The 20,265-nt window shown below is 40.4% G+C and overlaps 1 protein-coding gene across 2 annotated transcripts in view; it reads right to left on the bottom strand.

Moving 5' to 3' along the window:
* Positions 1–20,265, bottom strand: part of LOC311088030 (verrucotoxin subunit beta-like) — a 230,670-nt gene that overhangs the window by 18,388 nt on the left and 192,017 nt on the right. For both annotated transcript variants that reach the window (XM_084121653.1, XM_084121654.1), the window contains exons 4-5: positions 15,040–15,132; positions 13,141–14,865 (exon numbers count right to left, since the gene is read on the bottom strand). In XM_084121653.1, the coding sequence (XP_083977779.1) occupies positions 13,141–14,865; positions 15,040–15,132 (1,818 nt within the window). The remainder of the gene's footprint in view (positions 1–13,140; positions 14,866–15,039; positions 15,133–20,265) is intronic.

Here is a 20,265-nt window from a genome sequence, read left to right as displayed (position 1 = left end):
CCACGCATAAACATTATTCTCTCAAAAATGAAAACATGTACATACATGTGGCTCACATATTATTGTAGTCCTGTTTGTGCTAAATAGAGTGAATTTACACCTTTGCCATTATTATGTTTTTAAGCAACTGAAAAAAGCACAAATGTCAGAGCATGTCAGAACACCCCCAGGGCCCAGAAAACCGCTCAGACTCTAGAGGGTTAACCCTCTGAGGTCGACAAACGCGCCGGCGCGTTTTGCTGTATTTTTTTCACATAGCAGCAACATAAACTTAAAAAAATCCATAATTTGTGGTCATATAAATAAAATAAATATATGATTATAAACTATAGAGGGTCTTCTTTTTTTGTGTACACTCACATTGACATCAAAACCTTGTTTTTATTTTTAAATAAATAAAATAAACGGTGCGTTTTCAGCTCACTCTGTCTCCGCAAAAATCTTTCTGAAACAAGTCTGGAAAATGAATTGAAACTCAGCTAATACTTATCACACAACCATGAAACATGCGTCTAAAGAAAGCTTTAAATTTCTACTTTTAAATAAAACAATTCACATTCAAAACAAATATTCTCCTGCAATGTAATCTGTATGGAACTAAAGAGAAGTACAGTTTTTCCCGTCTCATCTAATTATCGGTAATGAGTTCACACCCACTCGCAGAGCGCGCTATTCATAAGATAATGTGCTGAGGTGATCTATGCAAAATAAGGTAAACGCCCCCTGAAATGCCTTCAAACCAGCAAGTTTCATTTATTCACTTTCTTGCGCTGTTGGAAGATGACACGAGTTCAAATTTTGCTCAGAAGAAGAGCAGGACTCTGACGACGAACGTTTGTATTTTGAGCGACGAACGTTGAGCGACTTGATCCAGCCGTGGATAATATTTCGGGCGAGTAAGTCTTTTTAAATTTACTTGCATTAGTTGACACGTGTTCGCATTTATGAGGAAAAAACAATATTACGTGACAGTTCTCCATTATGGACGCGAGCGCTCTGAAAGCAGCACTAAAAGACTTTCAAACTTTCACAGAGACCTCAAAACAGAAAGCACAAATCCATTCTTTAAAACGAATTTCGTTTTGTATTAATTGTATCTTAATTTTAATATTATTTTCATTAACAAATTTCCTGGATTTAATGCATAAAAAGTAAATATAGGCTAGCAATCACAACATAAGGTGCTTGAACTGGAGATCATCATGAACCAGACCATAGCCTACTCGCCTCACAGGTCTAAAAAATGTGAAATATATTTACAGAAAGCTGGTTCTAAACAAAACCATCCAAAACAAAAAACTATGTAGCCTAATAAATGTGCATTTCTCCGGTGCGTTCACTAGCCTACTGCTGAAGATCGCGAGTCAATAGCCTATCGTCAATTTCATCTTTGCCAGAAGTTAATAAACAATTAAAATGTCTTATTGCAATATTTTGCATATTCATAATCATTATTTTTGCTGGATCTTTGAGGCAGCTTTTTAGGTTTATGGCGTTTTGGAAAAGAGCTCTTCACGTACAAACACCGTTTCACCAAGGCACAGCGGCCCTTCAGCACATAAGAAAAAAAAAGAGAAAAAGCACGGACTTACTAATTACGAAACTTTGATGTGGTTGAACAGGTGAAACAGTCACAAATTCCTCTGCAACTCAAACCTTCTCAGTACGAGTTATGAAGGAAGAGAACAGCATTACAGTTTTCAGCGTCCTCCTCTGATTGCTGTGTTCTGACTGAAAAAGTGCGTGCAGGAGCACATGCGCAAAACGTAGGTTTGTAAAATGTCCTTTTTTTTAAAATGACATATGATAAAATAAAAAATAATTAATATATCATTTTACAAAACGGTTTTGCGCATGTGCTTCTGCGCGCACTATTTCGAATTTACGTATGCGTTTTTGACGACATGGGACCATGGGCTGGGCCACTCGGAGGTTGCTTCCGGGAATAGGCTACTGCCCTACAGTATTAAAAATCGCATATAATTTATAACATATTATTGTTTATAAGGTTATAGTGTGCGTTATTTGTTTTCTCTTTAACTTCTTTCAGCTCTTTTCATGTTTGGGGGGTCGGATTGTACAAATTACTTTTGTTTATCGCTCACAATTGCTTTGTTTATAACAGACTGAATATTTTTTTATTTTGCTCACATTTGATTTGCTTAGAGCAAATTTAGAACATTATGTTCCTCCACATAGAGGAATTACAATAAAACAGATTGAAAAACAAAACCTCCTCTACTTCTTTGTTCAGGCTGCGATGGGCCATTAGTCATTGGGGGGGGGGTGTCTATGTCACACCCCTGGTCTGAATCTCTGAATATTTATAGGCCATTACCACTCCCATGCATAAACCTCTTCTGACAAAAAAAACTGTTTTACAACGTTTAAATCAATGTATTATTTTATGAGAACGATTAGGCCGGATGATTTTCACATCATTTTGAAGAAAAAACTCTAGGCGACAAAAGTCTTGTGGACACATATTTACTATATGTTTTGTGGTCTTATTTCAGCAACTTTCATTTTTATTTTTTCAAATAACCACGCATAAACATTATTCTCTTAAAAACACAAAGATTTACAAGCATGTTGATCAGATATGATGGTAGCCCTGTCTAATAGAGTGAATTTACACCTTTGCCATTAACATGTTTATAAATAACTGAAAAAACAACAAATGTCAGAGCATGTCAGAACACCTCCAGGGCCCAGAAAACCCCTTTAAAATGGGACACAAAATTCTGTGAGTATTTGCATACACAGCTAGAATTATTTTTTGAAACTAATGATCAAGCGAATACTTCCCCTTCTCTCTTATGGGACACCTTTAAAGCTTATTTACGGGGCTGTTTTATCTCCTTTAAGGGTGCAAAAAATAAACAAAATGCAGCGGCTTTACAATCTTTAGAAAGACAGCTTTGTCAATTAGATAATGAGAATGCTACAACACCCTCTTCAGTACTGCACAAGAAAATATTAAATCTTAGATATCAGTACAATAAGATTATATCTGAAAAGTTTTCAAGATCTCTAATGTTTATGAAACAAAAAATATTTCGAATTTGGTGATAAGCCACACAAACTGTTATCTAGACAGTTGCGAAAGCTGGAAAATGGTAAAAATGGGGTATAGGCCAATTTCTCTCATTAATGTGGACCAAAAAATTTTAGCTAAGACATTAGCCATTAGACTTAATACGCTTTTAGGAAAATTAGTGAAATCAGACTGGCTTTGTTTCAGGTCGTAGCTCTTTTAGTAATCTTCGTCGCTTGTTTAATATTTTATACTCTTCCCAGACCAATCGGTCTGATCTGGTGATTTTGTCCTTAGATGCTGAAAAGGCATTTGACCAGGTAGAGTGGCCTTACCTCTTCGCTCTGCTACAGAAATTCCATATGGGAAATAAATTCATCACTTGGGTTAAAATTCTATATAACAATCCTAGAGCGCGTATACTTACAAACAGAATTTTGTCACCATCTTTTACTTTATTTAGGGGTACTCGACAAGGTTGCCCGCTTTCTCCCCTTCTGTTCGCATTGGCCATTGAGCCTCTAGCGGAAGCCATTCGCTCTGATGAGAGAATTCATGGGCTCCATACTAAAACCACTATAAATAAAATTTCTTTATATGCGGACGATGTCTTACTGTATGTGACTAAACCTGCGTCTGGTATCCCTGTAATCTTAGAAGTGATAGAACAATTTGGCTCATTCTCAGGCTACAGAATTAATCTAAATAAAAGTGAACTCATGCCAGTTGGGCTTAAAGATCTTTCACAAATTTACCCAGTTCGGTTTAAAATAGTTAAAGATAGATTTACTTATTTAGGAATAACTGTAACTAGGAAGTTTAGCTCTTTACGAGAAGCCAATTATGCCCCCCTTTTAGAAAAATTTAAAAGAAATATTCAGTTCTGGAGAACTCTTCCTATCTTGTTAATAGGTAGAATAAATGCCATCAAGATGGTCTTTCTCCCGCAACTATTATATCTGTTGCAAAACACCCCTTTATTTCTATCCAAATCCTTTTTTAAGCAACTTGATTCTACTATCTTACCCTTTATTTGGAATTATAAAAACCATAGAATTAAACAACTACATCTTTCCAAACTCAGAAAGGTGGGGGGTCTTGCTTTTCCGGACTTCCGCTGCTATTACTGGGTGGCTAACCTCAGAATTATTTCAATAATATTAAATGATAAAAGTGGACAACTGGACTGGCTCAGATTAGAACAGTATGAATGTACCCCCTATGATCTTGGTGCTGTGATTCTTTCACCAACAAGCTGTAAAAAAGAAATCTACAGATGCAGCCCCGTCATTAGCAGTGTGATTCGTATTTGGAAACAAATTAGAACTCATTTTGGGGTGGAGTCGTTACCTTTATCAATTCCCATAGCTGACAATCCCTCTTTTATACCCTCCATATTAGATAAAGGTTTTCAGCATTGGAGAGAGTCAGGAATTCACGCAGTAAGGGATCTGTATCAACATGGTACATTCGTCTCCTTTGAAAATTTTCGGGAGAAATACAAACTTCATAGAAGTAATTTTTTTAGGTTCTTGCAAGTCAGGAACTATGTACAATCTTACTTAAACAGGTTCTCTACAATTAGCCCTTCTTGTCTGGACACCTGCCTTAATCACTATTTCGGTAAAGGGAAAATGATTTCCTGCATTTATAATACCCTCCAGGCCTCCCAATTGCCCGCTACATCTTCTATCAAGAGTTTATGGGAGGAAGAATTAGGGTCAGAGATTTCTGATGAGTTATGGGCAGATAGCCTGGAAGAGATTAACAGATGCTCTATAAACTCCAGACATTGTCTCATCCAGTTCAAAATCTTGCATAGACTACACTATTCTAAAACAAAATTATCCAGAATATTTCCAGTGGTCTCTCCAAAGTGTGACAGATTCAGGACGGCGGATGCGACCCTGCTTCACAGTTATGCATTATGTCCCAGTCTTCAAAACTTTTGGTGCAATGTCATCTCTGAAATCACGAATCAATATATTGAACCAGATGAGTTTTTAATTGTGTTTGGGGTTTCAAGACACGAGCTCTGTTCCAAGTCTCAACAACAATTTCTTTCCTACGGGCTTTTAACAGCCAAAAAGCTTTTTAACTTTCTGGAAAAGCAAATTGCCACCTTCTTTCCAGCTTTGGCTTGACGAACTTACAAATACTCTGCATCTGGAACGTATACGGCTCCATCTAAGGAATAAAAGACAACAGTTTGCTAAAATTTGGGAACCCTTCATAAGGTGGAGGAGACTTGGAGGAAAGAGATGATGACTCAATTTGAGTCAATTTCAAATTAATTCCTATGGAAGTAGGAATGAACTAAAAAACGTTGACTCTATTCTGCTCATTCCTCACCGTGGACACGCACCATTATGAATGCCCGTGCAGCCATGAGCATTTTAGGTTATTTTAAAGGGTTGCGGTGCCACCGGCTTGGGCCCATAATCGCTGCTCACAGCTATATTTATTATTATTATTCTTATATAATAATGACTAATAGTGACTATTCAGGCACTTTTGGGGCCCTTAACATGCTCAAAAACACTTGAAACTTTGCACACGGGTCAGAACCCGTGGCCATCAGGGCCGGGCTGAAGCTGGTACCCGGGCGTGGCAGGGGGGCTCGATAGCGCCACCTGGAACGGGATCCGAACACTTGTCCATAAATTAAACACACTTGCATGTAATAATATGAAACTCGGTACACATATAGATCTCATCGGGCCGAACAACTTTCGTGCTCTAAGTTTTACGCCAGCCCAACAGGAAGTCGGCTATCATGGGTTGTTTGGAAACGCATGTTGTGGAATTTGATGTACTCCTCCTAGGGAATTCATCCGATCGCCACCAAACTCGGTCAGCGTGAAGTCAAGACATTGAGGATGCTAAATTGCGGACGGATTTTTGATGTCGAACGGTCCGGCCGTGGCGAGGAAACGAATTTATGGCGAATAAGGGACACAGGAAGTGTGCTTTAACTTCAGCATACATTAACTGATCTTGATGAAACTTCCACAGTGTGTGCGTTGTAAGAGGCCGATCACATGGATGTGACTATTGTGAGTCAAAGTTATAGCGCCACCAAAAGGCAGCAGGAAGTGTGTCACTTTCAGAATGCTTTGAAATCACCCTCTTATTTTTACCCGATTTCCTTCAATCTTCATGTGTATAATGTAAACACACGGGAGATGTAGACCTGTGAAAGGATTCTTGATATCTTAAATACTGTTGCCGTGGCAACGCATCAAACTTTAATTTTCAGGGATGTCTGAGGTCTATCTACATTGGGCTTAAAGGATTAGTTCACTTTCAAAAAAATGTTTTGCTGATAATTTACTCTCCCCGATGTCATCCAAGATATCCATGTCTTTCTTTCTTCAGTCGAAAAGAAATTAAGTTTTTTGAGGAAAACATTCCAGGACATTCAGGATTCAAGAAATAAGGGTCTTATCTAGCGAAAAGATAGGTCATTTTCTAAAAAAGATTTAAAAAAAAAAAATATATATATATATATACATACATATATATACATACATTATATATATATATATATATATATATATATATGTATGTATATATATAATTTTTTTCTTTAGAAAATGACCGATCGTTTCGTTAGTTAAGACCCTTATTTCTCGACTGGGATCGTGTAGAGACTTTGAAGCTGCATTGAGACGGACATTTGAACCTTCAAACCGTTGGTTTCCATTGAAGTCCATTATATGAAGAAAAATCCTGGAATGTTTTCCTCAAAAACCTTCATTTCTTTTCGACTGAAGAAAGAAAGACATGGATATGGATGACATCGGGGTGAGTAAATTATCAGCAAAACATTTTTTTGAACGTGAAATAATCCTTTAAGAGTCAACAGTTTTTGTGTTTTAAGTTGATTATTTGTTTTTGTGTGTGTTTTGTTTATGATTGTTGTTGTTTATTTATTTATTTTATTTTTATGTCAGCTATATCATCTGGTGCTCTTTGGTCTGTTTTAATTAAATTTTCTGTTTTATTTATTTTTTTTAAATCCCAGCTTCATCGGAATGGTACGAAACTTGATGACTTTTATGGCATTTGGAATGTGAACACACAAAAAAATTGAGGGCATGGTTCGAGCAGGCTAAGTGGTCATAAAAAATGTAGTCACACTTGTGCTCTTCGATCAAAAATGACCGACCATAGGAAATGAATGTGAAATCTAATTTGTTCAATCTACAAATCGGCCACGATGCAGAAAAAAAGTGCCCAGCAATGAAGGGGTGAAACTCAATAGTGCAAAACATCAATAGTGCAAAACAGATCCACCCACGCGCACACACACACACACACACACACACACAAACACACAATTATACATACAAATGAACTGGTAGGGCTACTACCCAAGCGTGCCGCACAAGCCCTGAAAAGTGAAGCCAAAGCGCCTTGATCGCCCCCCGGTGACTGGTCCTAGTATAGTTCATAAGCCCCACCTCCCCATGTTATTCAAGGGGACTTGAGAGACCAACTAAACAATTTAATTACACTTCAAATATCTTTTTTCCAAGGGTGGTTTCTGTCATTTATTGTAGTTTTTATCACGGTGATGTAAATTTAAGTGTTTGTTTTTAAAATAAGTTTGTTTTTAGTTATTTGATGCTATAAAAACGGTGGTGTGACATCATGATTGACAGCTGTGATTAACAGGTTCTTTGAGCGAAGTAGTCACTGAAACAGACTTTTTTTCGGGATCTTCTGAGGACTGAGGAGATTGGAGCTTTAAATTTAATATCTAAATTTCTATAATTAATTATTTCACACCTAGAGTGAGGGCGGAGCCTTGATTTCGCGGCTTTACTTCCTGCTCACTACTGCGCAGGTCTGGTCCTGAAATTGCTACTGCGCAGACTCAAGCCCCAAGATGTCATCGGGACACTGGCGGTTTCACTTCTCACCAATGGAAGAGAGCGAAGGTGCGTCGTCCATATTTTTTTACAGTCTATGCTACTACCATACAGAAAAAATGAGTCAGAAGACTGAAATAAGAGGTTGAAATGAGGTCAGATCCAGATGGATTAAGCTGTGATAAAGCATTGCTGTTTATTTTTGTTACATTTTTATTGAATTTTAATGTAACAAAATTTCCCTTTCAAGGGAACTCGAGCTGCGTCGAAACGCTGTGGGAACGCCCCTGCATGAGTGCGTCATGAAGCACGTATGGAATCAATCCAATGGCGAGACGGAACGTCATAGGCGGGTGACGTCATCGACCAGGAAAATATAAAGCATCCCAAAGAACACAATGCAATAGCTTCTGTGACTTCAGCAAGCGCTCTGTGTGTGAATCATTTGTCTCTATATTGTCGAAGTGTTTTTGTCTGTCCTTAGTTTCACTAGGCAGGAGTTTTTCACACATATATATATATATATATATATATATATATATATATATATATATATATATATATATATATATAAACTATATATAGAGATGGCGAGCGAACAATTCAGGCAGTGTGTTTATCCCTGCACTCGCTATATTACGGGTGGGGATACACACCAGCTCTGTGTTGTTTGTCTGGGAGTGCAGCATGCCCAGTCAGCTCTCGAGGGAGCTGATTGCGAGCATTGCGAGCGTTTTCCTCTTAGAACGCTGCGCTCCCACCGATCACTCTTCGAGGAGGGTGGTTCGGTTCACGCTCCCCGCGGCTCGGGTCCCGCTTCTGTCAAGGCAGAGCGGCGGCGTCAGTCGTGGGGATCGCAAATGGATTTGACAGAGGGGTTTGAGACGGGTTCTGCCTTATCTCAGCCTTCACCTGTCAGATCCAGTGCCTCAGTTCTGGGTGTGGAAGCACGCGCTGCGGTTTCTTCCCCTCAGGCTGAGGCCCCAGTACTGCAACTATCCAGTTCTGAGGAGCTGGATGTTGTTAGTATTGGTACAGGAGATACTAAGGACTCGTCACCCCAGTCTCCTGCATGTGAGGATTTGATGGAGGTGCTCACTAGAGCTGTTGAGAAATTAAATATTGAATGGCCCGCAGATAAACAGGAGTCTAGAATAAAATCTAAGCTAGATGAACGTTTTCTGCCTTCTCGTGTGCAGCCTCCACGTAGGTGCCTACCGTTTTTTCCAGACCTCCACATTGAGGTGTCGAGGTCCTGGAAGAGACCGGTTTCCTCTCGAATTTATACACCTCAGACTTCCATCTATTCTAATATTATGGGGGCTAGTCAGTATGGGTATGGCTCGATGCCAAAAGCTGAGGAGGCACTAGCTAGTCACCTCTCACCTGAGTCAGCATCATCTTTTAAGGCACCTATGTTACCCACCAAGCCACTTCGTAACACTTCGGCTTTGGTGGGTAAAGCTTATTCGGCGGCTGGTCAAGCGGCGGCATGCCTTCATACAATGTCCATCTTACAGGCTTACCAGGCAGATTTGTTAAAAGGTATGAGCGAGTGTCAGGAGGCTAGTTCAGAAACTGTCAGAGAGCTACGTCAGTCAGCGGATCTCGCTCTCCGCGCCACCAAGGAGACGGCCAAATCAGTCGGCCGTTCTATGGCAGCCCTGGTGGCCGCGGAGAGGCATTTATGGCTAAACCTTTCTGGCATGAAAGAGAGAGAAAAATCTTTTCTCTTGGATGCTCCGCTTAATCCTGCGGGCTTATTCGGTGACTCAGTGAACACAGTCATCGATAAGTTCCAGGAAGAGAAAAAACATGCGGCAGCATTCCAAAAATTCCCCCCGCTCAGAGTTCAGGTCGCTGGTAAAAAAGATCAGTCCCAGCCGTCAGCTAGTTCCTCACACCGGGCGCAACAAAAGCAGAGTGTCGCGTCTCGCGCTCCCCCACAAAAAGATTGGGACGCGGCACAGCGCTCTCAGACGAAGTCTTCTAGGGGTAAAACTGATCTGAAGACAGTTATTATTGCCAAGAAGGCTTCGTCTAAGAAAAATGGATGCTGAGGGTAGTCCCCCAGGATGCTGAGGGTAGTCCCCGCCGTGAGAGAACTGAGTTCACCGCATCACACGGTGCCCGTTCTCTCTCGGTGCCCTCAGGGGATCGCTCCGCCAACCCTGCCTTTATGCCAGGGCGTGGACAGTCCCGGCAAGTTTTTCCCCGAGGGGAGCTCGCTTCCTCCGAGGAGGGGTCCGGAGCAGGCAGGCCAGTTGTTCCCTGCCGGTGCGCCGTTACAGGGCATTGTGCAGCTCAAAGTATTCCAGAGGCCAGTCTCGAGAGGCTGGTACCCTTAGTAGATTTTTTGGCAGAGTGGAAAAGCCTTCCAAATATTTCTCGTTGGGTTCTGCAAACGATCGAAAACGGTTACGCTATTCAATTCAGGTCTCGTCCACCTCGATTCACAGGGGTCCTGTCCACAGTGGTGGGCCCCGAGCAGGCTTTGGTAATGGAACAGGAGGTAGAGACTCTTTTGCAAAAGGAGGCTATAGAACGGGTTCCTCCTCCCAGCAGGGAGTCAGGTTATTACAGCCGATACTTCATAGTTCCGAAGAAGGACGGGTGGTTGCGTCCAATTTTAGATCTGCGCTTGTTAAATCGCACAGTAGGGAAGCTCAAATTCAAGATGCTCACTCTCAAGCAGATCGTGTCACAAATAAGATCCGAGGACTGGTTTGTCACGATAGATCTAAAGGACGCTTATTTCCATGTCTCCATCCTTCCACAACACAGGAAGTTCCTGAGGTTTGCTTTCGGGGGCGAAGCATACCAATATCGGGTTCTTCCGTTTGGCCTAGCTTTGTCTCCCCGCACATTCACGAAATGTATGGATGCAGCTCTCGTTCCGCTGCGACTCCAGGGCATTCGCATTCTAAATTATATCGACGATTGGTTGATTCTAGCTCAATCGGAACAACAGGCGGTTCGACATCGAGATGTCGTTCTTGCTCACATCAAGAGATTGGGTTTGAGGCTAAACGCCAAGAAAAGTGTGCTTTCTCCATTACAGAGGACCACTTTTCTCGGTGTGGTGTGGGATTCGAAGACGATGCAGGCACGTTTGTCTCCTGCTCGTATCACTTCGATCCTCTCAGCGGTGAAACAAGCAAAGCTAGGCCAGTCACTCACTGTCAAACAGTTTCAGAGAATATTAGGTCTCATGGCAGCAGCGTCCAACGTTATACCTTGCGGCCTGTTGTACATGAGATCGTTGCAGTGGTGGCTCAGAACCAAGGGGTTCTCCCCGAGGGGAAACCCACACCGCATGATCAAGGTCACGCAACGATGTCTTCGTGCCCTGGTTATGTGGACAGAACCTTGGTTTCTCTCCCAAGGGCCCGTGCTGGGAGCTCTTTGTCGTCGCGTCACGCTAACGACGGATGCTTCCCTCACGGGCTGGGGAGCGATCATGAGTGGTCGCTCAGCCCAAGGTCTGTGGCAGGACCATCATCTCTCATGGCACATAAATTGTCTAGAAATGCTGGCGGTGTTCCAGGCTCTGAAACACTTCCTCCCAGACCTCAGGGGTCACCATGTGCTTGTCCGCTCAGACAACACATCGGTGGTCTCTTACATAAACCATCAGGGGGGTCTGCGTTCGCGCCCCTTGTACAAGCTGGCTCGCCAGATCCTTCTGTGGACCCAAGGGAAACTTCTCTCATTGAGGGCTTTGTATATACCGGGGTATTTAAATCAGGGGGCAGACATCCTGTTGAGGCAGGGGCTGAGGCCCGGGGAATGGAGACTCCACCCCGAGGTGGTGGAGCTCCTTTGGAAGGAATTCGGTCGTGCCGAGGTGGACCTGTTCGCTTCCGTGGAGACATTGCATTGCCCACTGTGGTTCTCCCTGAGCTATCCAGCCCCTCTGGGGTTGGATGCCATGGTGCAGGCCGAGGTCACGTCTGTACGCATTTCCCCCGATTGCTCTGCTCCCAGGAGTTCTGGAAAGGGTCCGTCGGGATGGGGTCAGTCTTCTGTTGGTAGCCCCGTTCTGGCCGGCCCGAGTGTGGTTTGCGGACCTAGTGTCTCTCCTCGACGGCTCTCCTCTGGAGATTCCGATCAGGAGGGACCTACTCTCTCAGGCAAGTGGGTCGATCCTTCACCCCCGCCCAGAACTGTGAAAACTGTGGGCTTGGCCTCTGAGGGGGCCCAGCTTATAAGTTCTGGTCTCTCAACTGAGGTTGTTGAGACCATTCTCCACTCCAGAGCTCCATCCACGAGGAAGTTATACACCTTGAAGTGGAGATTATTTACTTCTTGGTGTGGAGAACACCAGTTGGACCCGGTTAACTGCCCGGTGGGTGCAGTGCTGGAGCAGTACACGTCAAATCAACATAAAAAAAGTGTTATTTGAGAATTTATTTAAAAAAAAACAAAAAAACATTCAAATCCACATCTTAAAAGTAAGTAATTTTGTCCAAAAACTACTAGAGAATTCACAAGCCTCTCCATAGAGATCTGTACAGGCGTCTTGTGGTAACACCATGAAATTACAACAGACGGCGCTAATCTACCTTCAAAAATGTATTTAAAAGGCCTAGTCTCTATATTAATCTGAAATACTGCATTAATTGAAAAAATATATTTTTTTAATTTAATTTGTTTTTAAATTATTTTCAATGGCAAAAATGGACCATAATTATTGCATAAATCAAATCCACTCAAAATACAATTTCACATTTTACAAATTTGACAAAATAAAACAATTTCAGGTGTCCGGTCACTTTTGACCGCAAAGAGAATAAGTGTGACTCCCAAATGAGGAGCACCAGAGGGTTTTAAATGTCCTATTGGTTTTCATACAGAGAAATGTATGTGTCACTTGTTCAAGGCTTTGTATTGTTTATTGTGAATGTCATATGATTAAGTACACTAGCCTACATTAGACATCAAATACATATACTCTGCGTCTTTACAGACTATCTGTTACAACATGAACGAAGGAAATAATACGTTCATATATTCAGTCAAGTGGGAAACACTTTACAACATGTTACACATTTAATTATAGCCACACATGCTAGGAAATATGGTTGTCAATGCAAACATTGACTGTGAATGAAGCTAAATATATATATATATGTATATATATATATATATATATATATATATATATATATATATATATATAAGAGATAAATATTAATGCAAAAAAAAAATGCATATGACACTTACCTGAAGACGATATGGGGCCGATAGTGTCACTGGCTTCACTCACTCCCACTTTACCCACTATCCTGTAGCGGATCGAGTACTGCTTTCCAATCTCCAATCCAGTCAGATTAAAGACTTCCTCAGCGGTGTTTATGATAATCCACTGTTCCTCAGCGCCAGAATCTGCTTTCACCTGCTGGTACTCCACTCTGAACTGCACAGTTTCTCCAGTTGGAGACTCCTGCAGTTTCAGGGTCACACCGCGCTCCAGGACCTCGATCACTTCTGGTGGAGGAGGCTTCGACATGGGCTGGAACTGTGTGTCTGTCAGCTTCCCTTTTTCATATAGATAGATAGAGGAGCCAGGATTGGAGGGATCAGATATGGCAGAAATAATGAATCGATATCTCTTTTCATCTTTTTTAGTCTCTGAAAAACTTCTGAAAAGAGATAACTTCTCTCTCATCTTTGAGATGACATCAGGATTGGAGAACCACTTTCTGACGGATGCTAAAGTGCTAGAATGTGGTTTCATTCCCACATTTAGCCCTTTAAACTCATACGATTCCACAAACTTCTTCAGGGTTGAGAGATCTGGGTCTTCATACTTCAGAGATGTGAAGGTCAAGCACACCACAACTTCAATATCAGGATCAAGGAGGATGGTGTTGAGACTGTTTGAGTCTTCAGTTTTGATTCCCTTCAGCATCTTGGTGTGAGAACTCAAGAGGTTAAGTTCAGCCTTTGCATGATCTAACCACTGGTTAAGCATGTCAGCATTAAAGGGGGAGCTGTAGTGGATCTTCAGGATGTCTTCCAATGAATGTTGCTCCATCTCTCCTTCTCGTATAGCAGGCAAGACCTTGGCCACTTCTTTCAGGAGCACCGTTTTGTAAATGCTCAATGAGCTCTGAAACAATTGCAGCCTCTCGTTGATGTCTTTGAAAACATTTACCATCGGTTTACTAGACAGGTCGTGGCAAGTCCTCTGTACTTCTCCCAGCCCCTCTATTATATCTTCAGTGTTGGAAACCAGACTTGTGCTAATTTCTCTCTCGACCTGAGCTGCTTTTGTATCCAGTTTAGAAAGAGGATAGAGCCAGACTTTTAATGGAACTGCATTCTGTGGATTCTCCTTCAGTATAGTGGGGAGCTTCTTGTACACCTCGAGGGCCTCCATGTAAGTGGTGGGGTTCTGATCAAGGCGGACGTCACCATAAAATGTGCAGGCGATATTCTCAGACACTTTCTTTTGAGCATCTGTCATTTTTAAAGCGCCTTGTCCCTCAATGGAGAATAGAGGAATCTTCTTGACCATGATATTCAGTTCTCCCTCAATCTCCTGCTTTTCTTCCTCTTCTGAAAATGTCCGATCAAACACCATGACGGCCTGAGCTCCGTATAGTACACCTGTGATCACATGAGTTGCAGTTTTCTGGTCAAAGACCTGATGGTAGGGGATCTTGCCCAGATGAGTCATAGTGAGCTGTTCAAATCTTGTGCGTTCGCTGTAATACATTGTAACTCTGGACTGTTGGTTTGAGGATTTGGTGTCACGCAGGAACTTGGCAGATCCTCCCACCTCCACCAGCCCTCCCAAGAAGCTGGCCTTCAGGGAAGCACTTACATCCAGGAGACTGGACTTACTAGAGAGAGAGTCGGAGGTACTGAACTTCACATCTGTCATGGGATGTGGACGACTGTCCAAATCTTCTCTCAATGATTTCTTATCCCACAGAGTGACACCTGAAATGAGAAATTACTTTTAGAGTTATGTACGAGGAAGTGATGTACTGTTGAAGAAACATGCAGGATTTATAGTATTGTTACACAAGGATTTGTAATTAGTGATGCAAGATTTGATGAAGAGGGGAAAATAAACATATTTATTTATTTATTTATTTTAGGTTTGTAAAGCACCTGGAATGAAGGTATCCTTGCGGCAGTCATACAGCATACCAGGATACAGAGGTCTTCCTAGAGCTGCCACTTCAATGGTATGTGATGCCAGGGCTGCAGTAAATAACAAATAAAAGGTACATTTTATAACTAGAAAAAAAAGTTAGTTGAGACAAACTTTAAGTTGGCTTGAGAAAGCCGGACCAGAGAGTTTGAAGAAGTTTAAAGTAGTTAGAAGTTTAAAGTAGTTTAAATTGTGATTGATAGATTAGTTAGAAAGAAAGAATAGTTAGAAAGAAAGAAAGAAAGTTTAAAGTAGTTTAAAGTAGTTTAAATTTTGATTGATTGAAATTTTCAATTTCATCTCACGGAATGATGATAATATCAGAAAAACTCTCAGTAACGGTGTTCATTTCGACCCGGAGTCGGACAATAATGCCTACAGAGTCAGAGTGCTGTATAGAGATGGAACAGGTATAGTTTAGTAGTTTAATTACGGTTATAACGTATTTGTCATCTGCTTGTATGTGAGCAGCCAGAGAGATGGAGCGCAACTGGAAGAAAACAAAACTAGAGGTATTTCGCATTTCATGGAAGGAGAGCTCGATTACTTACAGAGAGGCTTTAAAAGCTGCTAGATCTGCTTATTTTTTAACCCTATTAGAAGAAATAAACATAATCCTAGGTATTTATTTGAAACATTGGCTAAACTAACGAAAAATAAAGCTTCAAGCACCGAAGTTTCCAAGCAACACAGCAGTAATGACTTTATGAACTTCTTCACTTATAAGATTGATAATATCAGGGAGAAAATTATAACTATGCAACCGTCTACTACAGTATCGCATCAGGCAGTGCATTGTAGTCTCCCTGAGGAAAAATTTGATTCATTCGTTGCTATAGGAGAGGAAGAATTTACTAAACTCGTTAAATCATCTAAATCTACAACATGTATGTTAGACCCTATACCGACTAAGCTACTGAAAGAGATGCTTCCAGAGGTCATAGATCCTCTTCTTAATATCATTAATTCGTCTTTGTCTCTAGGATACGTACCAAAAACCTTTAAGCTGGCTATGATTAAACCACTTGTTAAAAAAACGCAACTTGATCCTACAGAATTAGTAAATTACAGGCCGATCTCGAATCTACCTTTTCTGTCAAAGATATTAGAAAAGGCAGTATCCTCACAACTCTGTTCCTTTCTTGAAAGAAATTATATTTGCGAGGATTTCCAGTCCAGATTTAGATCGTACAATAGTACTGAGACAGCTCTCGTTAGAGTCACAAATGATTTGCTCTTATCATCTGATCGTGGTTGTATCTCGCTATTAGTGTTACTCAATCTTAGTGCTGCATTTGACACCATTGACCACAACATTCTTTTAAATAGACTCGAACATTATGTTGGCATTAGGGGAAATGCACTAGCATGGTTTAAATCATACTTATCTGACCGTTATCAGTTTGTAGCAGTAAATGAAGAGATGTCTCATCGATCACAAGTTCAGTATGGCGTACCACAAGGTTCAGTACTAGGACCGTTGCAGTTCACTCTGTACATGCTACCATTAGGAGATATCATTAGGAAACATGGAATTAGCTTTCACTGTTATGCCGATGATACTCAGCTGTATATTTCTTTAAAGCCTAACGGAATTTATCAATTCACAAAATTAACAGAATGCATAGCTGATATGTAATCTGATATGTAAATATGGATGACTAGTAATTTCCTACTTCTTAATTCTGAAAAAAACAGAGTTTCTAATTATTGGACAAAAACACTTCCTCACGTAATAATCTAGAATACTGTCTAACACTCGATGGCTGCTCTGTTAAGTCTTCGTCGTTGGTTAGGAACCTGGGTGTGCTCTTTGATACCAATCTTTTTTTTGAAAGTCACGTGTCTAGTATCTGTAAAACTGCATTCCATCTTAAAAATATATCTAAATTACGACATATGCTCTCATTGACAAAGGCGGAACAATTAGTTAATGCGTTCATGACCTCAAGGCTAGATTACTGTAATGCTCTACTGGGTGGTTGCCCTGCACGCTTAATAAACAAACTACAGCTGGTCCAAAACGCAGCAGCTCGAGTTCTTACCAGAACCAGGAAGTATGACCATATTAGTCCGGTTCTGTCAAAACTGCACTGGCTGCCTATTAAACATTGCATCAATTTTAAAATATTGCTGATCACTTACAAAGCACTGAATGGTTTAGCTCCGCAGTGCTTGAGTGAGCTCTTAACGCATTATAGTCCTTCACGTCTATTGCGATCTCAAAATTCCGGCCAGTTAATAATACCTAGAATATCAAAATTGACTGCTGGCGGTAGATCCTTCTCCTATTTAGCACCAAAACTCTGGAACAGTCTTCCTACCATTGTCCGGGAAGCAGACACACTCTGTCAGTTCAAAGCCAGATTAAAGACACATCTCTTTGACCTAGCATTCACATAACACATTATAGACTTCTATAATTCAATGTTAGGCTGCATAGATTATGTCAGCTGGAACCGGGAACACTTCCCATAAATCCTGATGTACTCATTACATCATGAGAAGAATGGCATCTACGTTAATTTTAGTGTCTTTGTTTATCCCAAGGTTTTCCCGCAGCCTGCCGGATCCAGGCCGTATCCAGATCTGACGAAGGACCTTCGCCTGGACCCGATGACAACACAGTGCTGAAGTGCCAACTAGTCTCTCCCTATGGAGGATCCCTTTACCACTCTACAGATAAGGCGTTGTCGGGAAAATTCGTTTCACGTTCCTACCCCAAAGCGACAAAATAAAATAAAATTCTTTATCAAAATTTATAAGGAAAGACAGGTACTTTTTTTTGGCTTGGCTTGTAGGGAATTCCAAACCTGCGTATATTCAAACTAGGGATGGGCATTTAAAAAAAATATTGCATTCGAATATTCGGGCTCATAAAATTTGAATATTCAAATATTCGTTATTTAAATGACATTTAACGAAAAAGATGTTATTTTTTTGTTTTTTTTTTGTTTTTGTCACCATTTCTGAAGAAGCTTACGATTAGGCAATATACACAACAAGCTTACAATATATGTTAAAGTTTTCTTTTAATTGAAAACTTTAAAGAGTAGGCCTATGTGTAAAAAAAAGAAAAAGAATATAAGCTCAAGCAGCGTGAACGAAAAAAAAACCGCCTAATAAAGCAGAGTAACGTTAGCAGATTGCGCCAGTTATCGTAAAGAACGTACACATACACTCGAGTCAGCAGATGATTATCGTGTTTATATTGTTTCACGTTTATGTTAAGAAAAAAACAATAATATCCACATGCTGAGCAATTTATGCTCGAGTGAGAAAACGCGCTGCGCTGACAGACGTTTCAGAGAAACAAAGATTGTTCTACTTCTAATTTTCTAACAGCACTTTGCATTTTCTGTTATTAAACCTCTCTCTCAACAAAACTTAAAGGAAGAATATGTCTCAAAATCATTTTGCTATTAGATAAGTTATCATCTCGGATCACTCGCACTACAGCTGCGCTTACCTGCAGTCGTGATGCAGTGACTGACAGCTCTCTTTCCACAGTCGAATGCTGTTTGGATTTCATGTGATTTCTCATTGTGGTGATGATATTATAACTCCAGATTAATTAATTAATTTGATCAAAAGTAATTCCATTTTGTAAAATCATTTAGTAACCTCATTTCGACTAGTAATTCCAAACGTCACGAGGCAGAAGACGACATTATGATCAAATGCAAACAACTTGTTAAACACGCGCCACAGCGCTACCCAGTGCATTTAATTTTAGTGATCTTAAAGAGCGCGATGGATTATAGGGCGATAGAATATCGGTTAAATATACTGGAGCTAAGCCATTTAGGGCTTTATAAGTCAGTAGCAATACCTTGTAATCAATACGGAACTTTATAGGTAGCCAATGCAGTGATGATAAAATTGGTGTTATATGATCATATTTTCTTGATCTATTTAGAACTCTAGCGGCGGCATTTTGGACTAACTGTAGCTTGTTTATTGAGTATGCAGGACAACCAGCTAATAAAGCATTACAGTAATCTAGTCTCAAGGTCATGAATGCATGAACTAACTTTTCTGCATCAGAAACTGATTTACATTTACATTTACATTTAGTCATTTAGCAGACGCTTTTATCCAAAGCGACTTACAAATTAGGACTAAATTAAGCGAGTCATCAAGAAGAGGCAAGAGCATCAAAAGAAGTGCTTAAAATAAAAAGTTCAGGCATTCAGAGTAGCATAAACCAGATAAGTTAGGTTTTAACCCTCTGAGGTCGACAAACGCGCCGCCGCGTTTTGCTAGATTTTCTCCACATTGTAGCACTATAAACGTAAATTTCTCCGTCATTTATGGTCATACAGAAAAAAGAAATATAAAAAAAGAATCTGTGATATTTCTACTTTTGTATGTGTCCAATTACAATCAAATCAAAACATTGTGCTATTGTAAAATAAAGAAAATAAACAGGGTGTGCGTTCTGCCTCTCCGTCGCGGTGAACTTTTTTTTCTTGAGCACGTCTATAAACTGAAACAAAACTCAGCGAATACTTGTCACACATTTATGAGCCATATACCTTTATAAACATTTAAGTCTGTACTTTTAAATGATCGGATTCAACCTTAAAACAAATATTCTCTGTTTAAGTAATTTGTATAAAACCAATAAGATGTCCAGCTTCTCAAACGCTTCCTAATTACTTTTAATTTGAACACGCCCACTCGCGCAAAAGAGATTCACATGCAAATCTCCACATGGAACGCGATCGCGCTCATTACCTCAAAAACAAAACACCAAAACACTTCACAAGTCTCTGCTTTTCGTCGAGTTTGAAAGACGCGCCGTGAGCTTACAATGGAATTACCTCAGAAGAAGAAGAACGCGATTTGAAGACAAGAAAGATACAGGTAAGAAATTCTTACATATTAGTTTGTTATTGTTGCATAAATTTCACATTGCAGTTGAACTGTTGCTAGATATATGGTGAATATTATAATATTTAGACCCGTGGGTACTGTTACTGTGTTTGTGGATATCTGCTCAAACGTAGATATGTATATGGTAACCATAATGTTTTATATTTGAGCGCGATCGCGTTTGAATGTGTCATATTTGATACATTCGAAAAGCAAAACGCACCAAACGGCTTCATGTTTTTACTATTATCTCATTTCATATCATCATAACGAATGGAAACATTTGAAGTAACATGATAATCAAT

The sequence above is a fragment of the Abramis brama genome, assembly GCF_963993115.1.
Source record: "Abramis brama genome assembly, chromosome: 8".
NCBI classification, from domain to species: Eukaryota; Metazoa; Chordata; class Actinopteri; order Cypriniformes; family Leuciscidae; genus Abramis; species Abramis brama.
Note: the sequence above shows the minus strand (reverse complement) of the source record. Positions and strands in the feature narration are given on the sequence as shown.